This window comes from Canis lupus, chromosome 8, assembly GCF_003254725.2.
Source record: "Canis lupus dingo isolate Sandy chromosome 8, ASM325472v2, whole genome shotgun sequence".
Classification (NCBI taxonomy): Eukaryota; Metazoa; Chordata; class Mammalia; order Carnivora; family Canidae; genus Canis; species Canis lupus.
This window is the reverse complement of record NC_064250.1, coordinates 59,393,168-59,415,898: the sequence shown is the minus strand read 5'-3', so window position 1 is coordinate 59,415,898 and position 22,731 is coordinate 59,393,168. Positions and strand designations below refer to the sequence as shown.

The 22,731-nt window shown below is 39.3% G+C and overlaps 1 protein-coding gene across 7 annotated transcripts in view; it reads left to right on the top strand.

The window, feature by feature from the left end:
• GALC (galactosylceramidase) overlaps positions 1-18,680 on the top strand; it is a 58,177-nt gene extending 39,497 nt beyond the window's left edge. For all 7 annotated transcript variants that reach the window (XM_025443833.3, XM_025443832.3, XM_035719550.2 and 4 more), the window contains 7 exons: positions 2,037-2,126; positions 2,879-2,965; positions 5,121-5,271; positions 7,293-7,473; positions 11,439-11,602; positions 12,955-13,031; positions 16,777-18,680. In XM_025443833.3, the coding sequence (XP_025299618.1) occupies positions 2,037-2,126; positions 2,879-2,965; positions 5,121-5,271; positions 7,293-7,473; positions 11,439-11,602; positions 12,955-13,031; positions 16,777-16,923 (897 nt within the window). In that variant the 3' untranslated portion in view covers positions 16,924-18,680. The remainder of the gene's footprint in view (positions 1-2,036; positions 2,127-2,878; positions 2,966-5,120; positions 5,272-7,292; positions 7,474-11,438; positions 11,603-12,954; positions 13,032-16,776) is intronic.
• The last annotated feature ends 4,051 nt before the right edge of the window (positions 18,681-22,731 follow it).

Sequence of the window (22,731 nt, the reverse complement as noted above, 5' to 3'; positions counted from 1 at the left end):
CTTATGTTTGGAACTGGCAGGTCTCCTGGCCTTGGCCCACAGGCTGTGTTTCATGTTGGGGTGTATGTCAGTGCTCAGGAAATGTACAGCTAGCTCTGTGGGAGCTTTTACTTCATGTTCGAGCAAAGCTTCAAGGTTGACCTGAATTTCCCAATATAGCCATAAGGGGTATTCAGATTATCCACGTCTTCTTTAGTGACCTTTGGGGTTTTGTGTCTTTTTTTTTTTTTAAAAAGAGTGAAGGAGGGCAGAGGGTGAGATAGAATCCCAAGCAGGCTCTATACCCAGTATAGAGCCCAATGTGGGGTTCAGTCTCACGATCCTGAGATCATGACCTGAGCTGAAATCAAGAGTCAGATGCATAACTGACTGAGCCACCCAGGTGCCCCTCGTTTTTGTGTCTTTCTAAAGGTTTTTCCATTTTATTCAAGTTGTTCAATTTTTGGACATACAGTTTTTGGTGTTATTCTCTATTATTCCTCTACTATCTATATAATTTGTTCTGATGTCACCTTTCTTAGTGTTGATAATGACAAGTTGTGTTTCCTTTCTTTTTACCATGATTTCCTGATTAGTCTAGCTAGAAGTTTATCAATTTTATTGATGTTCTCAAAGAATCAGCTTGTGGTTTCTTGATTATTCTCATTTTTCTGGGTTTTGTTTAGTTGATTTTTCCTTTGATCTTTATTTTTTTTCCTTCTGCTTACTTTTGTTTTATTTTTTATTTTATTATTATTATTTTTAAGGTTTTATTTATTTATTCATGAGAGACACAGATAGAGGCAGACACAGGAAGAGGGAGAAGCAGGCTCCATGTAGGGAGCCCGATGTGGGACTCGATTCCTGGACTCCAGGATCACTCCCTGGCCGAAGGCAGGCGCCAAACCACTAAGCCACCCGGGGATCCCCCTGCTTATTTCTGTTTTAAATTTGCTCTTCTTGTCCTAGTATCTCCAGGTAGAAGCTGAAGTCTCATATCTTTCTTCTCTGATCAGTGTTCAGTGCTGTAAATTTGCTCCTAAGTACTGCTTTTATGGCATCCCACAAATCCTACATTGTATTTTTATTTTGATACAACTCAAAATTCTTTCTGATTTCCCTTTTTATTTTTCTTTGAGTCATAGATTATTTAGAAATTTGTTATTTAGTTTCTATATATTTTGGAATTTTTCTAGTGGTTTTTCTGTTATTTATCTCTGATTTAATTATCTTGGGTCAGAGGACATCCATTGTCTGACTTGGATCTTAAATGTTCTTTTATGGCTAAGAATAGTGTTCCTTGGAAAAATGTTGCTTGTGTACTTGAAAAGAATGTACATCTGCTGTTGCTGGGTGAGGTGATCTATAGATGTCAATCCTGGCAAGCTGTGTGCTAGCATTGTGCAAATCGCCTCTACCCTTGTCAATTTTCTGTCTAGTTGTACATCATTTACTGAGGATGAGGAATTGGAATCTCTAACTACAACTGTAGTTTTTTAATGTCCACAAAGCCTGTTACAGAGGCTCTGAGATCAGTGCTCTGAGATCATTGAATCCCCTGAAGTAGGGATTATGTCTCATAATTCTTTTGGTCCCAGTCCATGGTAGTAACTATTTAGTAAAAAATTATGTTGTCAGTGTGAGAACTGTTATATGTACTTACTGACTTTAGTTGTATATGAAGGTTATATTTAGATGAGATGCCTTTTCAGTGAAAACATACAAGCATTTGCATCTTATTCGATGTATTTTACTTGGAAAAGAATTATATAAAAATTAATCTGTGTGCCATAAATGACTCTAGTTTAGCCATGAATTCAAAATTTAATTCAGTCAAAATGCTGGCGAGCTTTACTTTGACTAGGCATCCATGGTAGATTTTCAATACAGATTATATTAGGAAAAAAGTCTATAAAAATTTTAAATAAACTCATATTTGTCATCTAAGATGCACCATTTCTGTTCATCTTGAGGCCTTAAATGTTTGATTTTCTTTTCCTCAGGTGGCTAGTATCATTTGGATAACTTCAGTGGTTATTTTTTTTTTTCTCTCCTAGAGCCATAAACAGTCTGCTTGTATAAGGCCGTTTCTGCCTTACTTCAACGTGTCACGTCAGTTCGCTACCTTTGTTCTTAAGGGTTCTTTTGTAAGTAAATATGTGGGACTTTATTTTGGTTTTGATTCGAGGATTTGTATTTGATTTGAGAATTTATGTATTTTATCAGAGGCCAGCAGTTTATAAGTGAAGTCTTACATTAAGAGCTATTAAGTACTTGCACATAAATGGATAGAAACCCTGGCGTCTTTGATTTGCTGATTGTTCTTAGGAGGCAAAACTCTCCTTGGCTAAAAACTCTCTTGGTGGCTTTGAAGAATACTTAACAAAAGTCACTTGCAACAAAGTTGTTCTTGTTGGTAGAATCATCAGGTATGTAGTCTAGGAAACTTTCAAGCATTGATCTTTTCAGTACTCTGTACAAAAATACCAACAACATAAAAAGATGACCAGTTTTGCTATTTCTACCTATTGTTAGTTTTGAACACAGAAAATACAATGCCTTTTCTTACTACTAGTGGCATAAAAGTTGTTTGTTAATACCAGAAAATTCCTAAAGAGCATTTTACACAGGTACAGTAGTATTTTTGAAGCAAAGGCACTAAAATCTTTTTAAACATTTGCCAAGAGTATGTGGTATTTATAGGAAATAAAGTATTTGCTTGAACAATATCTTCTTACTCTCAGAATGTTGCTATTTAAGATTGGAAGTGGGTCTTTTGGCAAATAGAAATAGAGTGTACATTATCAACAGTTCATTCTTGCTGGTACTAATTTTGGAAATCCTCAGGGGATATGATGAATTACTCAACTATGCCTTTTTCTGTGTATTTTCTCCTCAGAGTGAAATACCAGAGCTACAGGTGTGGTATACGAAGCTTGGAAAACCATCTGAGAGATATCTTTTTAAACAACTGGATTCTCTATGGGTAGTTTTAAAATAAATCCTTACATTTTGAGTATTGCAAGTAGTAAAAGAGAACAGACATTTGGTTAATGAATTGAGAATTTTTAGTTTTATAATTGGTTTTGTGGCAGAAGTATAATAGAGCTAAAGTTGTCCCCAGCTGTTTGTTTTTAAAATAGAAATCCTTCTCAAGGTGTAATAGACATGTGTATGTTTATAGGTATGTTTGCTTTTAGCATTTAGTTTGTAGGGTGAATGGTACCACCAGCCCTTGGCTGCCCAAGTCAGAAAATTGAGTCTCATCTGAGACCATCTTTCCCACCCACCCTATCTTTATACCATCATTGATTAAGTCCAGAGCATTCTATCACTGATGTGTTTTTCTTACACATTCCTTATTTTTGATTCCCACTACTACTGCTTATTTTGGTTCCTTATCATCTCTCTCCTGGATTTTGGAAACTACCTCCTGTTTTTCCAGCCTCCAGTAGGACTCTGTCTGGCCACCCATCACACTGCTACCAGAATGATGTGTCTAAAATGCAGATCTGATTTTTGTTGATCCACTGCTCAAAGATCTCTCAGTGATTTTTCCTGTGAGCTCACATGCCTTAGCATGGCACACAACCCTAGTGACCACCTCATAAAGTAAAAGGCTGCTTCCATTTCTTGATGTGTGTTCTCCTAACATGGCCTGTAATCACAGACCAAACTACTTGCCTCTTTTAGAGCATAGCATGCTACTTCACTCATCTCTGTGACTTTGCACTTGCTTCTTCCTCCTAGAATGCCTTCTCCTCGTGTCTTTGTTGTCTTTCAAGAATCCGCTCAAATGATTCTTGCTGCTTCCACTGAGGCTTTCCTCACTGGTCTCAGCTCACAGCCACTTATGAACAGGTGCTTACCACCTAGTTAAGCACTTTCCCCACTACATTTGGCACCTTGAAGATTGGGGCCCTGCCTGATTTAGGTTTTTATCCCTGGTCCCTGCCATAGCACATGGTAGTTCCTCAGGAAATGTTTCAAAGAATGAATTGATCCAAGTGAATACATTATTTCACCAAATTGACACAAATCTGCTTTTCCTGGGAATTACTCATGTTCTGTGAATCAACTAGTCACTATCAGTGATTAAACATGATTTCTTTATTAAATTCTAAAAAAAGAGCAATTTGCTTTTTGCACAACAAATTGCTAGAAATAGCATATTAAATAAATTTTCCAAAAATAAATAAATATATAAATAAAATAAATAAATAAATAAATAAATAAATAAATAAATAAATTTTCCCCATAAGAAAAATAATACCATGTGGGGGTATTACCTGAGCCAGAACATGGTGTTATGTATTTCAGAGATCTAACAGTTTATTATTAAAGCAAAGATATGGTATAAACCCCTTTAATTCAAAGTAGGAAAAAAACTCTTCAAATTTCATACAATGGGCGTCGCATCCATCTAATGCCTACACTAATTACGCAAAGGATTCTAGTGCCTTCAGAGGCCTACATGTAGCACAGAACAGCTGCGATATAGGGAGTGTTTCTTGAAGGTCATGCACTGAGTGAAGCACTTTATAAACATTACCTGTTTAATACTTGCAACGGCCTTGGGAGGTATATGTTTTTTCCCCTCACTTTATGGAGATGTGGCTTAAAAAGGTTAAGTTGTCAAAAGGATAAATGTGACATAAACCTAACTTGCTAATTGAAATATATATTGAACATGTAAAAAGTAGGACTTTTTTCTTAATAATAATAGGTTTTTAGTGATTAACAGCTGAGTCATCAGTGAGATTTTATGGATTTTTCTACCTTAGTAAAGTCCTAAAAAAAGTAAATAAGCAGATCTCTTATTTATGTATATTGAATATACACAGGCTCTGAGAAGCTTACAGTGTCATGGAAATTGATTCAGTATCATCTTGTTCTCTGTCCCTCCATGGAGGGAAATTCTTTTAATATGCTGTGTACAAAGTATAATTTGATAATGTCTTATAAATAAGAAAAAAGATCCCCGAGGCCTTGATAAGGGGGGGTGGCTTCCAGGAGTGCTTATGAAGTTTTAGCAGAAGTGAGTTTGGCTTTTCTTGAAGTTTGTTTTCCAAAAAGTTATTTTGCTCACAATGAGATGGGCCAGGGCACCTGGCCTTGACCTCTGCATTTTTATTTTCCAGCTCCTCGACAGCAGCAGCACTTTCACCCTGGAGCTTCAGGAGGATGAGATCTTCACACTCACCACTCTCACTGTGGGGAGCAAGGGTAGCTACCCGCTGCCTCCCAAGTCCGAGCCTTTCCCGCAAATTTATGAAGATGATTTCGATGTTGGTAAGTGTGTGTGTGTGTGTGTGTGTGTGTGTGTGTGTGTCTGTGTCTGTGTATGTGTACAGTGTGTGTTTACTAAAACTTGGTTTCCCTTTTTAGCACTAGCTGGTAGAAGACCCGTCACACTGGTGTCTTAGAGTGGCTGTACAGTATAGCTGTGCATGTCCACACACTGAGACCTCATTTCTAGGTTACCTCAGGGTGACTCTCAGCTGGAGGACCTTGTATTTTTTAGTAGAGGTCACTGTCAGAATAGAAGCTATAATGCTAACTTGGTTTTGGTGAAGCTTAAGATTTGGGCACTACCACTGCCCTTTTATCCATATGTCACAAAAGCCATTACTGGTGTTCTTGAGCATGGAGGTCAAGGTCCCTCATTTTCCACAGTGCTATCAGACTGAGTGCTGGGGGCAGTTACACTCCCCTCCAGTGCTTTCACCTCCTTATCTACCTAGGAATTTTATACTTTTATACTTCTTATACTAGTTTTATACAGACCTTCTAGGAAAATCTGTCAGAAAAGTTTTTGATTTTAGGTAGTTTAGGAAAACCACTTGAAAAATTGGAAGGCGGCACAGTCATTGTGGTTATAGCCCTAGATCACTTAGTAAGCGACAGAACTTGTTGACCAGGAGATGCACAGCTTCTGGAGCTCTAGACAGGGTCCCGTGGGTCTCTTTTTTGCTCCTAAAATCCATAGCTGTAGGAGAGAAGCAGGGAGGGGGATTGCCATTGAGAGTGCGTTGAACCCCTTGTTTGCAAGGCTGCTCTTTCCAGGACGATGGGTTGCGGACTCCTACTCCCTCCTTCTGGTCACAGTCATGGCTGCCGGGTCTCAGCTCCCTTTTCCCAGGAGGTGATATCTGGGTTCATGGCAGTGCAAGGCCCCTTGGACTGTGTACTGGAGTCCGCTCAGTTACTTGCATAACACAGATGACAGGGACCAGACACGGACCCTCAGAGTTGCTTGGTGGCTTGTTTCCTTGCAATTCTCTGAAGTAGCCTCTTAGATGAATCCATGAATTACGCCACCAGGAATGTCTTTGCAATCTGTTGCTCACTTCCCTCTGTTGCCAAAGGTAACTCTTCTTGTCTCCAATGGAGAAGTCTGTGTGGGATATGGCCTAGTTAACAAGGGGGAAGTTCCCCAAACACCATAATTATTTATTCTGTGACACGAAGACCGAAAGACAATTCTAAAGTTTCAAATCCAGAATGTAGTGCTTTACTGACTACAAAATAAACTAAAAACTATAAGTCAGGCTGTAGCACTACTTTATGTGGCTCTTAATTTCTCAAATGATGAGTATGAAAACACTTAGAAAAGCATGAAGTGTGAAATTAGCTGTAAGATTATTACTAAAATTGCCCTTCATTAGCCTTTGCTGTTGTAAGACTGTAATTTAATTTAATAAACTTAAAAAAAGATTGATAGCTTAGGCCCAGCTGGTTTTGCTTCATTTTAGAAATAGAAGAAATTTGGAATTTGTAAATTCTGTAGTTGATATAGTGAGGCTTTTCTAATCTTCTATCAGCTGATGGCTGTATCTCTTGACAAATACTAGAAATAACAAAACTATCTCTTACTGAGCCCTTGCTAGGTGCTGGTTTATGTACACACTGAACATACTGTCATTTAATTCTCTTATCCTCATGCTCACTTAGAAAGGAGGATACTTGAGATGCAGGGCAGTTAAACAACTTGGCCATGGGGACGGACTGGGCTAGAACTTAAACCTTGGGTCTGCCTTTCTCTAAAACCCATGATCTTTCCTCTTGTGCAGTTGCCTGGATTAAATATGTAAAGTCTACTTATCAGACCGACCATATGGGTGTTGAATCATAACGGTGATATGAAAATTAATCTCTTCATTAACCTAAGCCCTAAACTTCCACTCATTATTAGTATCATTTACTTATTTAGGACTTTTCAAAAGTGTTTCAAAATGTGCCATAAAATACCAGAGAGGAGAGGTTCTGTCAGAATTTTATACTAACTAGAGAATTTATTGTGTTCCTAACAGATTACCCATTTTTTAGTGAAGCTCCGAATTTCGCTGATCAGACTGGCGTCTTTGAATACTTTACGAACATTGAAGACCCTGGAGAGCATCGTTTCACACTGCGCCAAGTTCTCAATCAGCGGCCCATTACTTGGGCTGCTGATGCATACAATACCATCAGTATTATAGGAGATTACAAATGGTATATAAAACTGGTGTCCTAACATAGATCTAGCCGAAGTAACCTTGTAATGTTGTCAGGTATATTCTGAGGCAGAGACTTTTCAGTGGTCTTCCTTGTGCAAGAGCCTAATAGGTGTGATCACTGGTGAATATCATGGCCATAAGCCAGCATGTAGTTATAATGCCTCCGTGTCCTTCCCTCAGAGTTGCCCTATTTAATAGTGATGGTTGCAGGAGCCAATTGATTTTAATATAAAAGTTAAGGACTTGTGGATCTAGTTATAATTTAAGATTTACTTATAAACAGACTTTGTGATTTGTGTGTTTTTGTTTTTTGCTGGCCAGTTGATTTGTTGATCTGTTGTTGCCACCTGCTGGATCCATTCTAGACTTACACTGTTTAAGCTTTTGTAGAAAATCTATTCACCAGGTGACGGTAGATGGCAATAGTGAAAAGCAAATCAACTTTTACTTGGTGAATTTAACTCTCTTCTTTAGGCATTTGTTAAAGAGATAAGTTGTATTTTTTCTACACTTAAAACATAACGACCAAACCAAAACTTCGCCTCCCCTCTTAAGTCAGTTGTGGGATTCTAATGTACCAACTTATTCTACCTGTTTTAGTTGTTTCTTTTCTGTTTTTTTTTAAGCTATTATTAATTCTGTGAAACAAAACTCAAGCATTCCAGGTTTAGTGTTAATAACTACTAATACCAAGTCACCAAGCAGCCGTATCTATTACTTGGAAATTGGACAGGGCAAGAAAGATAAATCTGAAAAGAGCCTTGATTATCAGTGGAATGCTGAAAAAAGTTTTTATCCTGTCTCTATTGCCTTACTCCCTGTTAGAAATCCCAATTTTGTTCTAAGCTCTGCAGTAGGTCTTGAGAAATTTTTAGCTACCCAGTTTCCAGAACCCGTACAGCACCATGGAGTTATTAGGGGTGGGAGTGAGGGTGGGGTCCAGTGAAGAATGCTTGCCTAATTTAGGCTAACTTTGGTGGCTTGTCTTTTTATATAACAAAAATGCCATTTGTCCCACATCTCTGTAGTAGACACTTTACCTGGATTTTCCGATTGTGCCAGTAGGGTGTTTGATTTTTTTTTCATTTGTTACCCGTGATCTTATTATAGGACGGGTGACTAGGTTCACTTGTCTAAGGGCTGGGCCCCATTATTTTGATTACCAGTTTGGAAGCCAGCCACCGTAGAAAACCTTTAACTTTCTGCAACAACTGTTATCCTCCTTGCTCATGAGTACTACAGAAGAGTTGCTCTTCCTGAACCCAAACTCTTACTTCTGGCTGGGACTCTAGAAAACTGGAAAGACTCTCTAATTATAATAGAGAGATGGATAGAGTACCATCCATCCAAAGAGTTACCAAATGTCTTCATAACTCTGAAAATTTTGCAGTATTTAAATAGCAGTGCACATCTTTACTGCTGCACTGGGTAAGGAGGTGAAGAGAGGAAGGAGGGGGAAGGCAGGGGGAGAGAGAAAGAGGGAAAGAGGGACAGAGTTTGAATGAGAAAGAATGAGGAAAGGGCAGTGATGCCTTTCGAGAAGGGACTGTTTTCATCCTTCTTAGCCTGCTTTCATTGTGCAAACCCCCTGGCTTGGGAATATGCAGTGACTCTCTCCAGCAACCCAATCAGACCTACACGTTTGTGCCTGACTTCCAAGACCCTTTCAAATTTGGGCTCATCCTATTTATTATGTGCCATTTCCCAATATTTCCTCCTGGATTCAAGGTAGTCAGATCTGTTCAGATCTGTTCATGTGCCATGCTCATTTCTGTTTTCTGGCTGCAATGCCCTTACTGTAAGGAAAGGAGGGAGTGAAAACTCAGTCATAGTACATATGGATATGAGCTTTCCACAACTACTGATGGTAGAGGTGTCATCCTCCCCACCTTGTGGATTGGGAAGCCAAAGCTTCCGGGTAAGATTAACCCAAGATCCCATACTTTTCAGTTCTAGAACTAGGGTGAGACACCAGGACTGTTTGGTGCTGGAGCCTATGCTCTTTGGAGCCATACCTCACAGCTTTGTTTTAATCATTGTCTTCTTCCTAAGAGTAGGAGAGAGAGAATGAGTGTCGTTTACCTATAGTGCTATGTTAGTAAGTCTGCTCTGAATGTGTACACGCTGTCATTAGTTCTTAGGATGTGTTCGCAGGGGGACTTCCTCTGTCATCCTTAGATTTAGTTAAGTACCAGCACAGTAATTGGACTGTAGAGGGTAGACTTTCTGAAAGCTGCTTAGGATGTCCTCCTTGTTAGTAAGCTTCGGTGGGGACCCGAGGACAACCACAAAATTACTGTCTACTGCACATGTCCAAAGTTTGCATCTCTTTGGTTAAATTTTCTTTATGTCCTGGCCAGTGTTTGTGCTCTTGGCACAACCAAGAAATTATGGCTGTGGAACACTAGACCTCACTTTTATTCTGTTTCATTCATTGTCTGAAAATTGCCTGCAAGTTCCCATGAGGAATCTTTATTCTGGAATGTGATGTAAAAAAAAAAAGGAAATTAGATCTTCTCCCACCCTTGACTGTAAATAAAGGAAGTTTATGGTGCTGACCCTTTCACGCTTCTGATGAACCAGAACACAGGTAGGGGATGTATGGAGCAATGCTGATCCCTCGTGCTTTCCTGCTGGCAACAGTCTACAGAGAGAAAAGCTCCTGCTACTTGGGAGGATGTACAAGACAGCCTGGGCTTTAGTTAACTTTGCATTTGATTTTTCCTGTAAAGTGGCCCAGCTTTGATTAGATGATTTCCGTGTGGATTTTCCTGATTGTTGCGTGCCTGTTGTAGCTACTTTTTTTCTATATTTTCCTTTATAGAGCAAAATTTTATTGTGTGAAATTCACTGATAAGGAACTGAGAATATAAAAGCCACATAATTCTAGATCTAATTTGCCCCCATTTCCAAAATATATTTCTTGGTATTCTTAGATTTATTTTAGGTAAATTGCTTGCTTTATTACTTGGCTTTGTGAAGCCTTTGAGTAGGCGGTAGATTATTTTCAGAGATTGTGTTGGTTTGGGATGGTTGTATCACTGCAGAAGGCATCTAGTAGCATTTACAAAAGAAGCCTGGGGACAGAGCTCACCGGCAAAGCTCTAGTAGTTCCTGGTTGTCTGAAGGTTCCCCCTCCTTTGATATACCCCTGTCGATGAGTAATGGCAGGCAGGGTTTTACTGCCCCTATATAGACAGATATGGTCTGTAGGAGAAAATGGCTCTCAAAATAGGATTCCCAGACTGGTGGCAGCAACATCACCTGGGAACTTGCTAGGTGATTCAAGAGCCCCATCCCAAACCTACTGAATCTGTGGTTTCAGATACTGTGGGGCGGGGCTAACAGGCCGAATTTAATAAGCCCTCCAGGTGATGTCAGTGCTGTTCAAATTTTAAAATCCCTGCTGTAGAGTCAACATAAAGTTGACTCTGTTTTCAGAGAACTAATTTGAGATCTTCTGGAGTTTTTAAGTCTTGGTAGGTTTAAAGGTAAAAATTAGGCCCGAAGTAGCTTATGTTCTCTTAGAGACTCCTAGGTTTGCCTTCACTGCTTCTCTTAGCTGATGGAAATTTAATAAACCTTTTTTGTTTAGAACTGTTTGGACCTTCTTTGTATTCCTAGGAAAAAAGGCTTCTTTTAACGTTATATTCTTAGGATGAGAAGTTTTATTATAGAAAGACAAGAAATGTGTTCTTAAGAGACTTAAAAACAATAAATATTATTTTCAGGTAATATTAAAAGAGGCAATGAAATGACTTTAGCGACATAAAACTATCAATGAAGATTTTTTTTTTTCATCAATGAAGATTCTTGAAGCCCATCCCTGCTACAAGCACAGACTTAGCAAATCACTTACCTCAATTAGAAGTCTGGAAGTGTGTGGCTGTGAAGTGACACATTTATGCTGCATCCTGAGTGGCATAATTAAAAGCGCTAACTAACAGTTTCATTCTGCAGGTCCAATCTGACTGTAAGGTGTGATGTTTACATAGAGACTCCTGAGAAGGGAGGCGTGTTCATTGCCGGAAGAGTAAATAAAGGTGGTATCCTGATTAGAAGTGCCAGAGGAATTTTCTTCTGGATTTTTGCAAATGGAACCTACAGAGTTACAGGTGATCTAGGTAAGTGACTTCTTCTGGAGCACGTGACTTACTAGGAAATAAGCTACAGTGAGCTTGTTACTCACTGAGTGATGAGAGAGCTTTTCCTCAAAGTGCTTGGACATCTAACTGAAGAGATGCAACACATGTAAGCAAATACCAAATGATTCAAAATTAGAGTTAATTAGAAAGGCAGCTGTGTTACAGGAAATTGTTCAGAGCTTCTTCAGGCAGAACTGAGTTAGGCTGTCAGGGTAGGATTTGCATAGACTAGGGTCAGGTAGACATGGTAGGGAGACCCTGTAAGTAAAAGCAAGATTCCAAGAAGGTGCCAGTGTGCTTATGGAACTACAAGGAGAGGGATTGGCCTGCTTAAAATGGAGAAATCGTATTTCCCACTTTATTTAATAATTTGAAAACAGCTTGACTTTTTAAATTCATCTTAAGCAACCCTTGTTTTATGCAGAATAGTATTTTTTCCAGGATCAGTGCTTAGAATATGTCTTTGTTGGATTCTGTCTCATTCCCTTTGGTATCAGTACACCCTCCCCACCCCCTGTATTGAAACAGACCGTCTTGGTGCTGCGTCTTCCTGACTCCCTGTCTTGACTTCCTCTTACATTAGTAAAAAAAAATCTTCCCTCCTCTAGTTTGCTATTCTCTGCCTCTTCCTAAGGAGGAAAGGGCTCCACAAGTAAAAAAGAGTGGGTTGTATAGACACTAGAGTAGGACTGCAAAATCATAGCATGACCCATCTAGAACATTCCTCGCAGGTTGTCGAGTCCAAAGCAGAGAGATTAATTGATTTGCCCAAAGTCTGAAAATGAGTTAGTAGCAGAACTAGAACTAACAATTCACATCCAGCTTTTTAATCCCCACTGTTCTTGTGTTTTAAACTGCCCACTCAACATCCCATTCTGGTTTCTCCCAGGCATTCAAATATAATATAATCCCAAAATTAACTCATTATTTTCTCTAATTCTCAGTTCATGCTGTGCTGTTCCCATGAAACCAGTTATACCAGGTGGAAATCTTATGGTGACCTTTGACCACTACTCATTTTTTTTTTTTTATAGCAAATCCAATTGAGTATAAATCTGTACCTGAAGCTAACACATTATACTGTGTTTTTTAAGTTTATTTCACTGGTTCTCCTGTGAGCTCACATATGACTCCGTAGGATCCCAGTACATGCTTCTGGAATGCATGCCTGAATGAAGGATGTTTTGTTTTAAATCATTGGTAGATCTGGAAATGTAGATTTTTATTAAGGCTCACTCTATATACAAATGCTGCCTGAGAACCCTAACTGAGCTATGTGATTCTGTGATTTAGATCTTAAAAATATATCAATTAATCTTTTTGTGTTGCAGCTGGATGGGTCATATATGCTTTAGGACGTGTTGACGTTACAGCAAAAAAATGGTATACGCTCACGTTAATTATTAAGGTAAGTACTGCTGATCAGAATGCCTGGAGGTAAAATATTCTTTTTTTGTGTCTTTCTAGCATTTTTTGTTATCAAATGAGAGGAGAAAAGTGTGATAAATACAGTAATGGAAATAGGCAGAGAATCTGCTAGGACACCAACAAGCCAGCAGACCCTAGGGTGGTAGTGTATGTCAGGATGAACCTGCATGAGAACCACCAGCTATTGAGTTTAATCACTCTGCAATTTTTTAAAGTTCTGGTTTTGTTTCTTAAACTCAGGAGCCCTTGGTAGATAGTCAATAACTGAATTATTTTTTCTAAGTTGGCTGAACCAAGATTATAAATTGGAGCCTATAAATTTATTTTTGGTGGTTGAGGATAATTTGGTTTTCAGTGATAAGTACAATTTTTTAAGAAGTTGGTTTCCATGAATACTTTTTTCAGAGAAGATACTAGATCAATCATAGGATTGTGGCTTCTAAAAATATTTGTCAAAATCACTGGGTGATCATGAGTTATGGGTGGACATGCATCCAAGGGGTACTGTGTAGAAACTTCTGTGTAATATACTGCCACTGCCCGGCAGTGTGGTTCTGCTGTAAGTTGGTTTCGGTTATGACAGCAGTTAAATATGGAATTCAGAGTACTTTTTCAAATTGTTCTCATTTCTTACCCAACCACCCAAAATGACAATACACATTTTTCAGGCACTAACAATACATTTTGAGCATCTGGTTTGGGTGTGGCATTGTTTATTTCATTCTGCTACACTCGATGGGCGCAGCTTTGTTCCCAGTTCTTCCCTTTCATGGTGAATGGGGACGATCTGGGCTGGCTTTACTTGCAGGTGGAGAGGAGAGTCTTCTACGTGTGCCTCTCAGGGTGCACATGTGCTGGGATTTGATTAGGCTGGTATTTAGAAATGGAATTGCATTTTAAATTTTGACAGATACTGCCCTATTGCTAGCCAAGCTGTGTCCGTTTTTATAGCAGTTATAATTGTATTTGATATTACCTATTTGTAAGGGTTATTTTTCAAGCTAATTGGCATGATTTATATTTCCTTGATAATTAAGGAGCTTGCACCCCCCTATTTTCTGATTTTGTTTTCTTTTTCTGATGGCTTCATATGAATTTATTATATATTCTGAGTACTGTGAGGTATGTCACAAATATTTTCTTCTGTCTTGTGTATTTTAATTTTGCTTATGGTATGTTCCATGAAGAGAAGTTTTAAATTTTGGTTCTGTCAAACATTTCACTTTTTTTTTCATTGCTTTTATGTTTTATTTAGGAAGACCTTCACCTTTCTCAAGGGTAGGAACATTTTTTTCTCTAAAGTTTAGGATTTTTTTATGCTGAAGTCTTTTTTTTTTTTTTTTAAGATTTTATTTATTTTGGAGTGGGGGCAGAGGAGCAGAGGCAGAGGGAGAAAGAGAATCCCAAGCAGACTCCCTGCTGAGCATGGAGCCCCACATGGGGCTCAATCCCAAGACCCTGAGATCATGACCTGAGCCAAAACCAAGAGTCAGATACTTAACTGACTGAGCCACCCCGGCACCCTTATTTTGAAGTCTTTACTACATCTGGAATTTACTTGTGAATCATAAGGGGGAAAAGCCCAGTATAATTCTTGAAACAAATGAATAGCCATCATCCCTTATCACACAAGACTGTCCTTTTGCGAATGATTTAAAGTCCTCCTTTTTGAGGTAACAAATCATCACATGCACATAGGCTTATTTCTGAACTTTGTTCTTTATATTGCTTTTGTCTTTATTTTCTAGCATCACACTTTAAAGTGTATTAACTTTCCAAAATATTTAATTACATAGTTTACCCTCTTCCTTCAGGTTCTTTCCTGACCACCTTGTATCAAACCATCTCCCTTAGTGTCCCTCCTCCCTCAGTGAATGAAGTGAGCGCTCTTAGCAGCAGCACGTTTGAACCAGACAGAGCTGCATGTGTACTGCCTTGATGGCACCTGCTGACTCCCTGCAAGTTATTCACCTCTTTGAGCTTCTGTTTCTTTGTCTGTAAAAGGGAGATACCTTCTAGAAGGTAGCTTTAGGGTTAAATGGTTTTTATTCTTTCATCCAATGCATTTCTATTAAGCACCTTTCATGTGTACTTTCCTCGGTGCTGGGGATACGGCAGTGAACAAGACACATGAGGTTCCCACTCTCCTAGAGCCTGTATTCTTCTAGGACACGGGTTGGCAAAGTCTTCCTGTAAAGGGCCGGATAATAAATATTTTAGGCCTTGTGAGCCAACTGGTCTGTGGCACTTTACTCACCTCTGCTTGCATAGTGAGAAAGCAGCCATGGTCAGTAGGTAAATGAATGCGTGGTGCTGTGATTCCAGTAACATTTTAGTTATAAAAATAGGTGGCTGGCCTGTGGGCCATAGTTGGCTGCCTCCTATTTTAAGACCATAAGAAAACCCCAAATCAGTCAGTCAGTCAAATTGTGAAGAAAAAATGGGACAGTGAGATAAAGTAGCTCCCCTGTCTGGATTCTCTCGATAGAGAGACCCGACAAGAGCCTTGGACTTGGTGCTCTGTGAGCTGAGACCTGGCCGGTGGGAAGAGCACTGTGAGCCCTGGACGCTGCTGGTGGCTGGCCTTGTGTGAGGGGCAGCCCGGAGGACAGGGGGCCGGCGTGAGGAGGGGACAAGTTTAGACTGTGTGCCCAGGTGCTGGCTCCGTGTTCATATTCACTGTTGGCTCCACAGGGGGAGGTGAGCACTTGGGGTGCCGCAGAGAGCTGTGCACGTTGGTGGCAGCAGGAATGTGGCTGTTCCTGGATATGGAGTTGGACAACTCAGAATCACACTCTAGCTCTGGCTGGTGAATCTGTGATTGTGACTTTTAGTGTCACGTCTCAGGGTCTCCCTTCTGGAAGCTGAAAGAATGAAGTTAAGGCCCATAGCATTATAATTCTGTGACTTAAAAACAACTTTTATTTTGGTCCTTAGTCTAGTGCTTTGGATCTTTAGCCCTTCACCCCTTGATACTAGCTACTTTTAAATGTTTAGCTGCAGTTGATATGCTGTGAATATATGCTCATAAATGTGCTGTAATAACGATAGCAAGAGCCAGTGTTCATTATCTGCTGTGTGCTGGGCACTTGGCTCTGTGGGAATGGCAGCTGTCTGAGGAAATTATTTTTATCTTTCTCTGTCAGTGCCCAGTAAGTCATTTCTATGGATATTTCCCTTCTTACCCCCCACCACCCCCCGGCCTGCCCATTCCAATTACCAGTTTAGCTGATGGCCACTGTTTTTCTGAAGGGTGGGCTCTTCATATGACTTTGAAGTGATACTCTGTACACGGGGACAAAAAGGACTTAAATGGATGCTTTGGCTCCAGTAGTCACGTCTGAAGAGCTGGTGGCTGTTAGCCGCACTGCACGTGCACACAAGTACTTGTAAATCACCAGTGTTTGTTTATTTTCGTGAGCTTCTGTCTAAAACCTTGTAATGTTAAGTAAGGAAAGCTTTATAGTGTTTATTTGGGATCCAAGGAAATACTAAGGTATCCCTTGCACCTTGGAAACTATGTAGGATGAGTAGATAAGAATTTCCTCTGAGAGGATCTTTCCTATGTTTCAAACTTGGACTCACGCTTGTGCAGTTGTGTTTGGCCGTGGCTTAAGTGAGAAGGACGTTTGCTCCTTTGAGTAGACTGGCCGCACGTATTAAGAAACAAGCCCCCGAGGACCATTTTCATACATCTTCAAGGGGTGCGTTTGTCTTTCCTCCAGGGCCGGCTGTCCTCTGGCATGCTGAACGGCAAGACTGTCTGGAAGAACATCCCTGTGAGTTTTCCGAAGAACGGCTGGGCCGCCATTGGAACTCACTCCTTTGAATTTGCACAGTTTGACAACTTTCATGTGGAAGCCACGAGATAATATTCACAGAGTACCCTAGAACCACTCTTTGGATTTTCTTTCTTTCTTTTTGGTTTTGATTCAGAGCCAATTCTTTTGGTGGATCAATGTGTGAGCCTCTTGGAGGCCAACAATAGTGAAGAGTAAATGGGGAGAGAACTATATCTTTGTTTGATCTTCTGGAAGATATTCTTAGAAGTAATGCCCAGGGGAACCAGATGGATCTTAAAGATTACCCGATATGTCCCCTAGAATTCAAGCTGTGCAGTGGTCCTATTGTTAGAAGAGTGGTTTGGGTGGTTCCCACCTCGAAGCCTTGGCATTCATGCTGAGATGGCTCTCTTCCTCGTACGTGCAAGGGATTGTGCTGACTGCAGGAACTTGATCATCACAGGAACGGACTGTGTGTCTGAGTGAGCAGATGGCCTCATCCCGAGGTAATGCCACACTATAGGGAGCTGAAGAACACTGGAAGTGCTGCTTTTTGAAAACCACTTAAACACAATAATCTTACACTCTAGAGAGTATTTTTTCTTTTCCTTTATATGATGATGCTTTTAAATTATAAATATGATGAGTGGATGATTTAGAAAATGCCTCATTAATAAACTACCTCTCAAGCTATTTCTGCAGTAATAAATATGAGCAGATTAATTTGGTTATCTGCAATTTTTAATTCTTTTAGATCCAACCTTTAGTCTTGTAACCCTTAAAACTCTGTGAACATTTTCCCAGGTGGCTGGAAGGAGGAAGAAAATCCCATGTAGCCAGCACTGTACGTGGGTCTTAAAATGAAGCTATAAGCAGTTTTCTTGTCTCATTTTGTTGTGCCTTTTGCAGCCTGTCTTCTTGAATGCCACTGGTAACAGACTACAGCTAACAAATTCTTTAATCTTTGTGCTCAGAAGATGAGGAACACTTAGGTTCTGCTAGCTCATAGAATTGGATCATTCTGTAATAATCTCTGATTAGATGCATTTATTTCATGAAAGTTTATACTTAAGTGTGGGGAGCATATATCTCACGCAGTATGATTTATATCTAAGCATTAGTGGACCTCCTAGAAACAACTCAGTTGTTCATGTTGATACAGTAAATTCTGGAATTCTCTCTAAGGAAAGTTCAAAACTTCACTGGACTAATTCTATAATTTTGAAATTTGTAATTATTTAACATAGACTAAACTGACATGAAGTTTTGTATTTCTATTAAATTCAAGAAACTAACTATTAGAATATATCAGACTATAGAAAAAAATTTTAAATTAAATCCAAGTCTAAGTGATTTCCACTTAAGGTCTCTACAGATTTTTTTAAGTTAACTTTATTGTATAATTTACATACAATAAAACGTTCCCATTTAAAGTATACAATTCAGTGAGTCTTGATGAGTAGATACACCCACAAAACCAACACTCCAACCAAGATATAGAACATTTCCATATGCCCTAGAAAGTTCTTATGTGAACGTGTGCAGTTACATCTCTCACCTGCCCCCATATCAGGCAACCTTCTATCGGATTTCCGTTGCTGCCGATAAGTTTTCTTTGTTCTAAAACATTATAAAAGTGGCATCCTACACTATGTACTCTTTTGTGAATGGTTTCTTTCATTCAGCATAATGCTTTTGAGATTTGTTTATGTTGCTATGTAATGCATATTAATGATTTACTTCCTATTTCAAAGAATATTCCATTGTATGGTTATACCACAATTTGTTGTCCTTCTCCCTAACTTTTTGGAATCACAAATAAACCTGTTATGAACATTTGTGTACAAGTCTTTGTGTGGCCATATGTTATCATTTCTTTTTTTTTTTTTTAAGATTTATTTATTTTAGAGAGAAAGTCAGGAGAGCAGAGGGAAAGGGAGAGAGAGAGAGAATCTCAAGCAGATTCCCTGCTGAGCACAAAGCTTGACTTCGGGCTCAATCTCACAACTCCAAGGTCATGACCTGAACCAAAATCAAGAGTTATACACTTAACCAACTGCACCACCCAGGTGCCCCTGTTTTCATTTCTTAATGCCAAAGAGTGAAACTGCTGGATCTTTAGGGAAGTGTATGAATAACTTTACAAGAAAGTGCCAAACTGGTTTCCAAATCAGTTGTATGATCTTGTACCCCCATCAGTGGTGTTTGAGAGTCCCAGTTGTTCTACATTCTCGTCAATGCTTCATATTGTTATTCTTTCTGATTTTAAGTGTGTGGGTGTGTTAGTAGGTGCATGAGATGTTGAGAATCTTTTCATGGACCTAATCATTGCTCATATTTTCTCTTGTAAAATGTTCACATTCTTTGCTCACTTAAAAAATTGGGTTTTGTGTCTTACTACTGAGTTGTAAGGGCTCTGTATATATTTCAGATGCAATTTTTTAAAAAAAAATATTTATTTGAAAGAGAGGGAACAGATGAATGAGGTGAGGAGGTGCCGAGGGGGAGGGAGAGGAAAAGGCAGAGAATCCCAAGGATACTGAGAGTGGAGCCCCTCAAAAAGGGTGTGAACCATTTGGCATTACTTTTTGGATGTGCTGAGAGGTAAGGGTTGAGGTTCTTTTTTTCCCCTAAATACATAGGAAATAGAAATATATATATATATATATATATATATATATTTGCATATATATGTATGTATATATATATACATTTTGAGTATCCTTTGTTGAAAAGACCATCCTTTGTCAAAAAATCAATTGACTATGTATGTGTACATCCAGAAGTAAACACTGTATTCTATTCTATGGATTTATATGTCTATCCTTAAGCAAATACCACACTGTTTTTATTTCCGTAGCTTTATAGTCAATGTCGAGCTCAGTTTTTTTTTTTTTTTTTTAAATTTTTTTTTTAATTTTTATTTATTTATGATAGTCACAGAGAGAGAGAGAGAGGCGCAGAGACACTGGCAGAGGGAGAAGCAGGCTCCATGCACCGGGAGCCCGACGTGGGATTCGATCCCGGGTCTCCAGGATTGCGCCCTGGGCCAAAGGCAGGCGCCAAACCGCTGCGCCACCCAGGGATCCCTCGAGCTCAGTTTAAATGCTCTCAACTTGTTCTTCAAAATTGTTTTGGCTAATAAAGGTAAACATAAAGTGTCCATATAAATTTTAGACTCACCTTATATATTTCTGCAAAGAGCTTCTAGAATTCTTATTTGGGATTACATTAAAATTACAGTTCAATATGGAGAGAATGGATATCTTACTGGTGTCAACCCTTCTTCAATCCATGAACATGTTCCACCTCCACAGTTTTAGGCATTCCATACTTTTAGCCATTTCTGTAGTTTTCTGTGGGGACCAGGTTTTGCATTTATTTAAAAAAAGTTTTTAAATTTATCATTAAATATTTTATGGTTTTTTTGATCCTGTTGTAAATAATATTTTTTTAAAATTTCCCCTTTGAATGTATACATAGAAACAGTTGCTTTTCTTCTGTTGACATGTTAATACCATTGCTCGTCCCAGCCTTCGTGGGAGGGGTGCACCACTGAGTGTACCAAATGCTTCTAGCGACCACACACCACTGGAGCCAGGAGGAAAAGCCCCCTGGGACAAGGATGGCAAGCTCCCATCTCCTGCAGTGGCACCTCCAGTACCCCTGTGCTACCTGGCAAAAGAGAAACGTTCATAGATCCCAGCTCCAGTATCACAGAGCAGGTCAAAACAGGGTTGGGGGCTGGCAAACTGGAACAGAAATGGTGCCATTCCAATTTCTACATTTCTTGTGTTAGTTTTGGCCATTTGTGTCTTTTAAGAAATTTGTCCATTTCATATAAATTGTCTAATTTATTGGCATAAACTTGTTCATGATATTTCCTTATTGTCTGTAAGATGTTCCTCATATGGCCAATTTGTGCTTACTCTCTTTTCATCTTCATTAGTAAGACTTGTCAATTTTATTTATCTTTGAAAGAACCAGATTTAGGTTTCTTAAATTTTTTTCCCTATTGTTTCTTTGTTTCATTGATTGCTGCTTGTACCTCTATTTTCTTCTATTTACTTTGGGTTTAATTTGCTCATTTTCTAGCTTCTTAAGATGTAAGCTTAGATGTTTGGGTTGCAATTTCTCTCTTTTTTTTTTTGTTTAGATATAGACATTTAACACTATAAAATTTAACACTATAAAATTTTGCTCAGTAAAATACTGAGCAGCATCTCACATATTTTGATATGTCACGATGTCTCTTTTTTATTTGGTTGAAAATGTTTTCAATATCTTTTTTATTTTTAGTTTTGACATTTGTGCTAATTAGAAGTGCATAATTTCCAAATACTTGAGGATTTTCCAGATTTTTTGTTATACTTAATTCTGTTGTGGTCAGAGAATATGCTCTGTTGGATTTCAATTATTTTAAATGTATCTAGACTTGTTTTATGACCCAATTTATCTTAGCCAATGTACCCTTGAAAAAGGTACACCTTTTGCCGTGATTGGCTGTAATGTTTTACAAATATTAATTAAGTCATATTGGTTGATTGTGTTGCTTAAGAATTCTGTGTGTTTACTGATTTTCTGTCTGCTTGTTATATCAATTACCAAGAGCAGAGCATTAAAGCCTCCAGATACAATTGCATGTTTTTTATTTCTCCTTCAGTTTGGACAGTTTGATTCTTCTGGAGCTTTTAGGGCTTTCCTAGGGCCGGGAGAGCAGCCTTTCCTCCAGGTATAGAAAGGCCCTATTCCTAAGTCAGAGAATTCTCTTGGGGTGGAATGAGTTCTCTCCATGAGAGCTGTTCCCATTTTGACCATCCCCCAGCCCTGTGAGAATCCTGCTAGTTGTATAGCTAACAGGACTCCAGTAACTGTTCTTTCCCTATTGATTCTTTGCCTAGCTCATGGAGTTTCATGCTATGAATACATAGCTTAGTCTTGAGCCAAAGACACACACACGGAGCCCTCTGAAGGTTTCTGGACCTCTTTTTCTGTAGAGCTCCTTTCTTTCAGGTGCTGCATTGCATATCTCAGCCTCCTTGAACTCATATTTTATCTTCACAGCTCTACAAGCTCATGCTCTATATTTACCCCTGTGCACTGGAATTTGGTAAATGCCTCTAGACAGAAATTGGGGGTCACAGTGTTTACCTCTTTCATTTTCCTTCTTTCAAGGATCACAGTCCTGGGGTGCCTATTCTCTAACTCCCTGAAAGAGTTTCTCAGGAAGGGCCAGTCCTGTTCCAGTTGTTACTCTCTTGTGGCTGGAGATGGAACTCTGAACCCATTCAATTTAATATTTAGTCTTCATGGGCCTTTTCTGGAATCCTTTAACGCTAGTAATTTGAGCCATATCTCATTATGACTTTGATGCTGTTTCAGGTGGTATCTTGCTCTTCTCAAGTAGCTTGTAGCTCTTTGGGTATAAATGAACGTGTCTCCTACTTCTACATTCCCTGTTTGGGTGCTCAGCGAGGACTTGACTTCTGACCAGGTTGACTTGAAACCCTAGATTTATGTGTGGTTACTTGTAGCCATGAGTTGTATTTATTGAAGCAGACCCAACGAGGCCTTTAGATTAGAGCGCTTGGTAAACTGCCAGACTTATTTCCCACATTGTCTTAGTCCTTTCAGGCTGCCCTAATAAAATACCTGCAGCCTGAGTAGCTTATCAACAACAGAAACTTCTCACTGTGTCCTCACCGGAGGGGGCAAGGGACCTCTTTGAGTCCTCAAAGAGCACTCATCCTATTCATGAGGGCTCTCCCTCATGACCTAAGCACCCCTGAGGGCCCCACTTACCTCCCCGTTCCATCCGAGCGAGCATAAGGATTTCAACATGGAACTTGGACACCCATTCAGAGCACAGCACACACCTACCTGTCCTGCCTGGGGGAG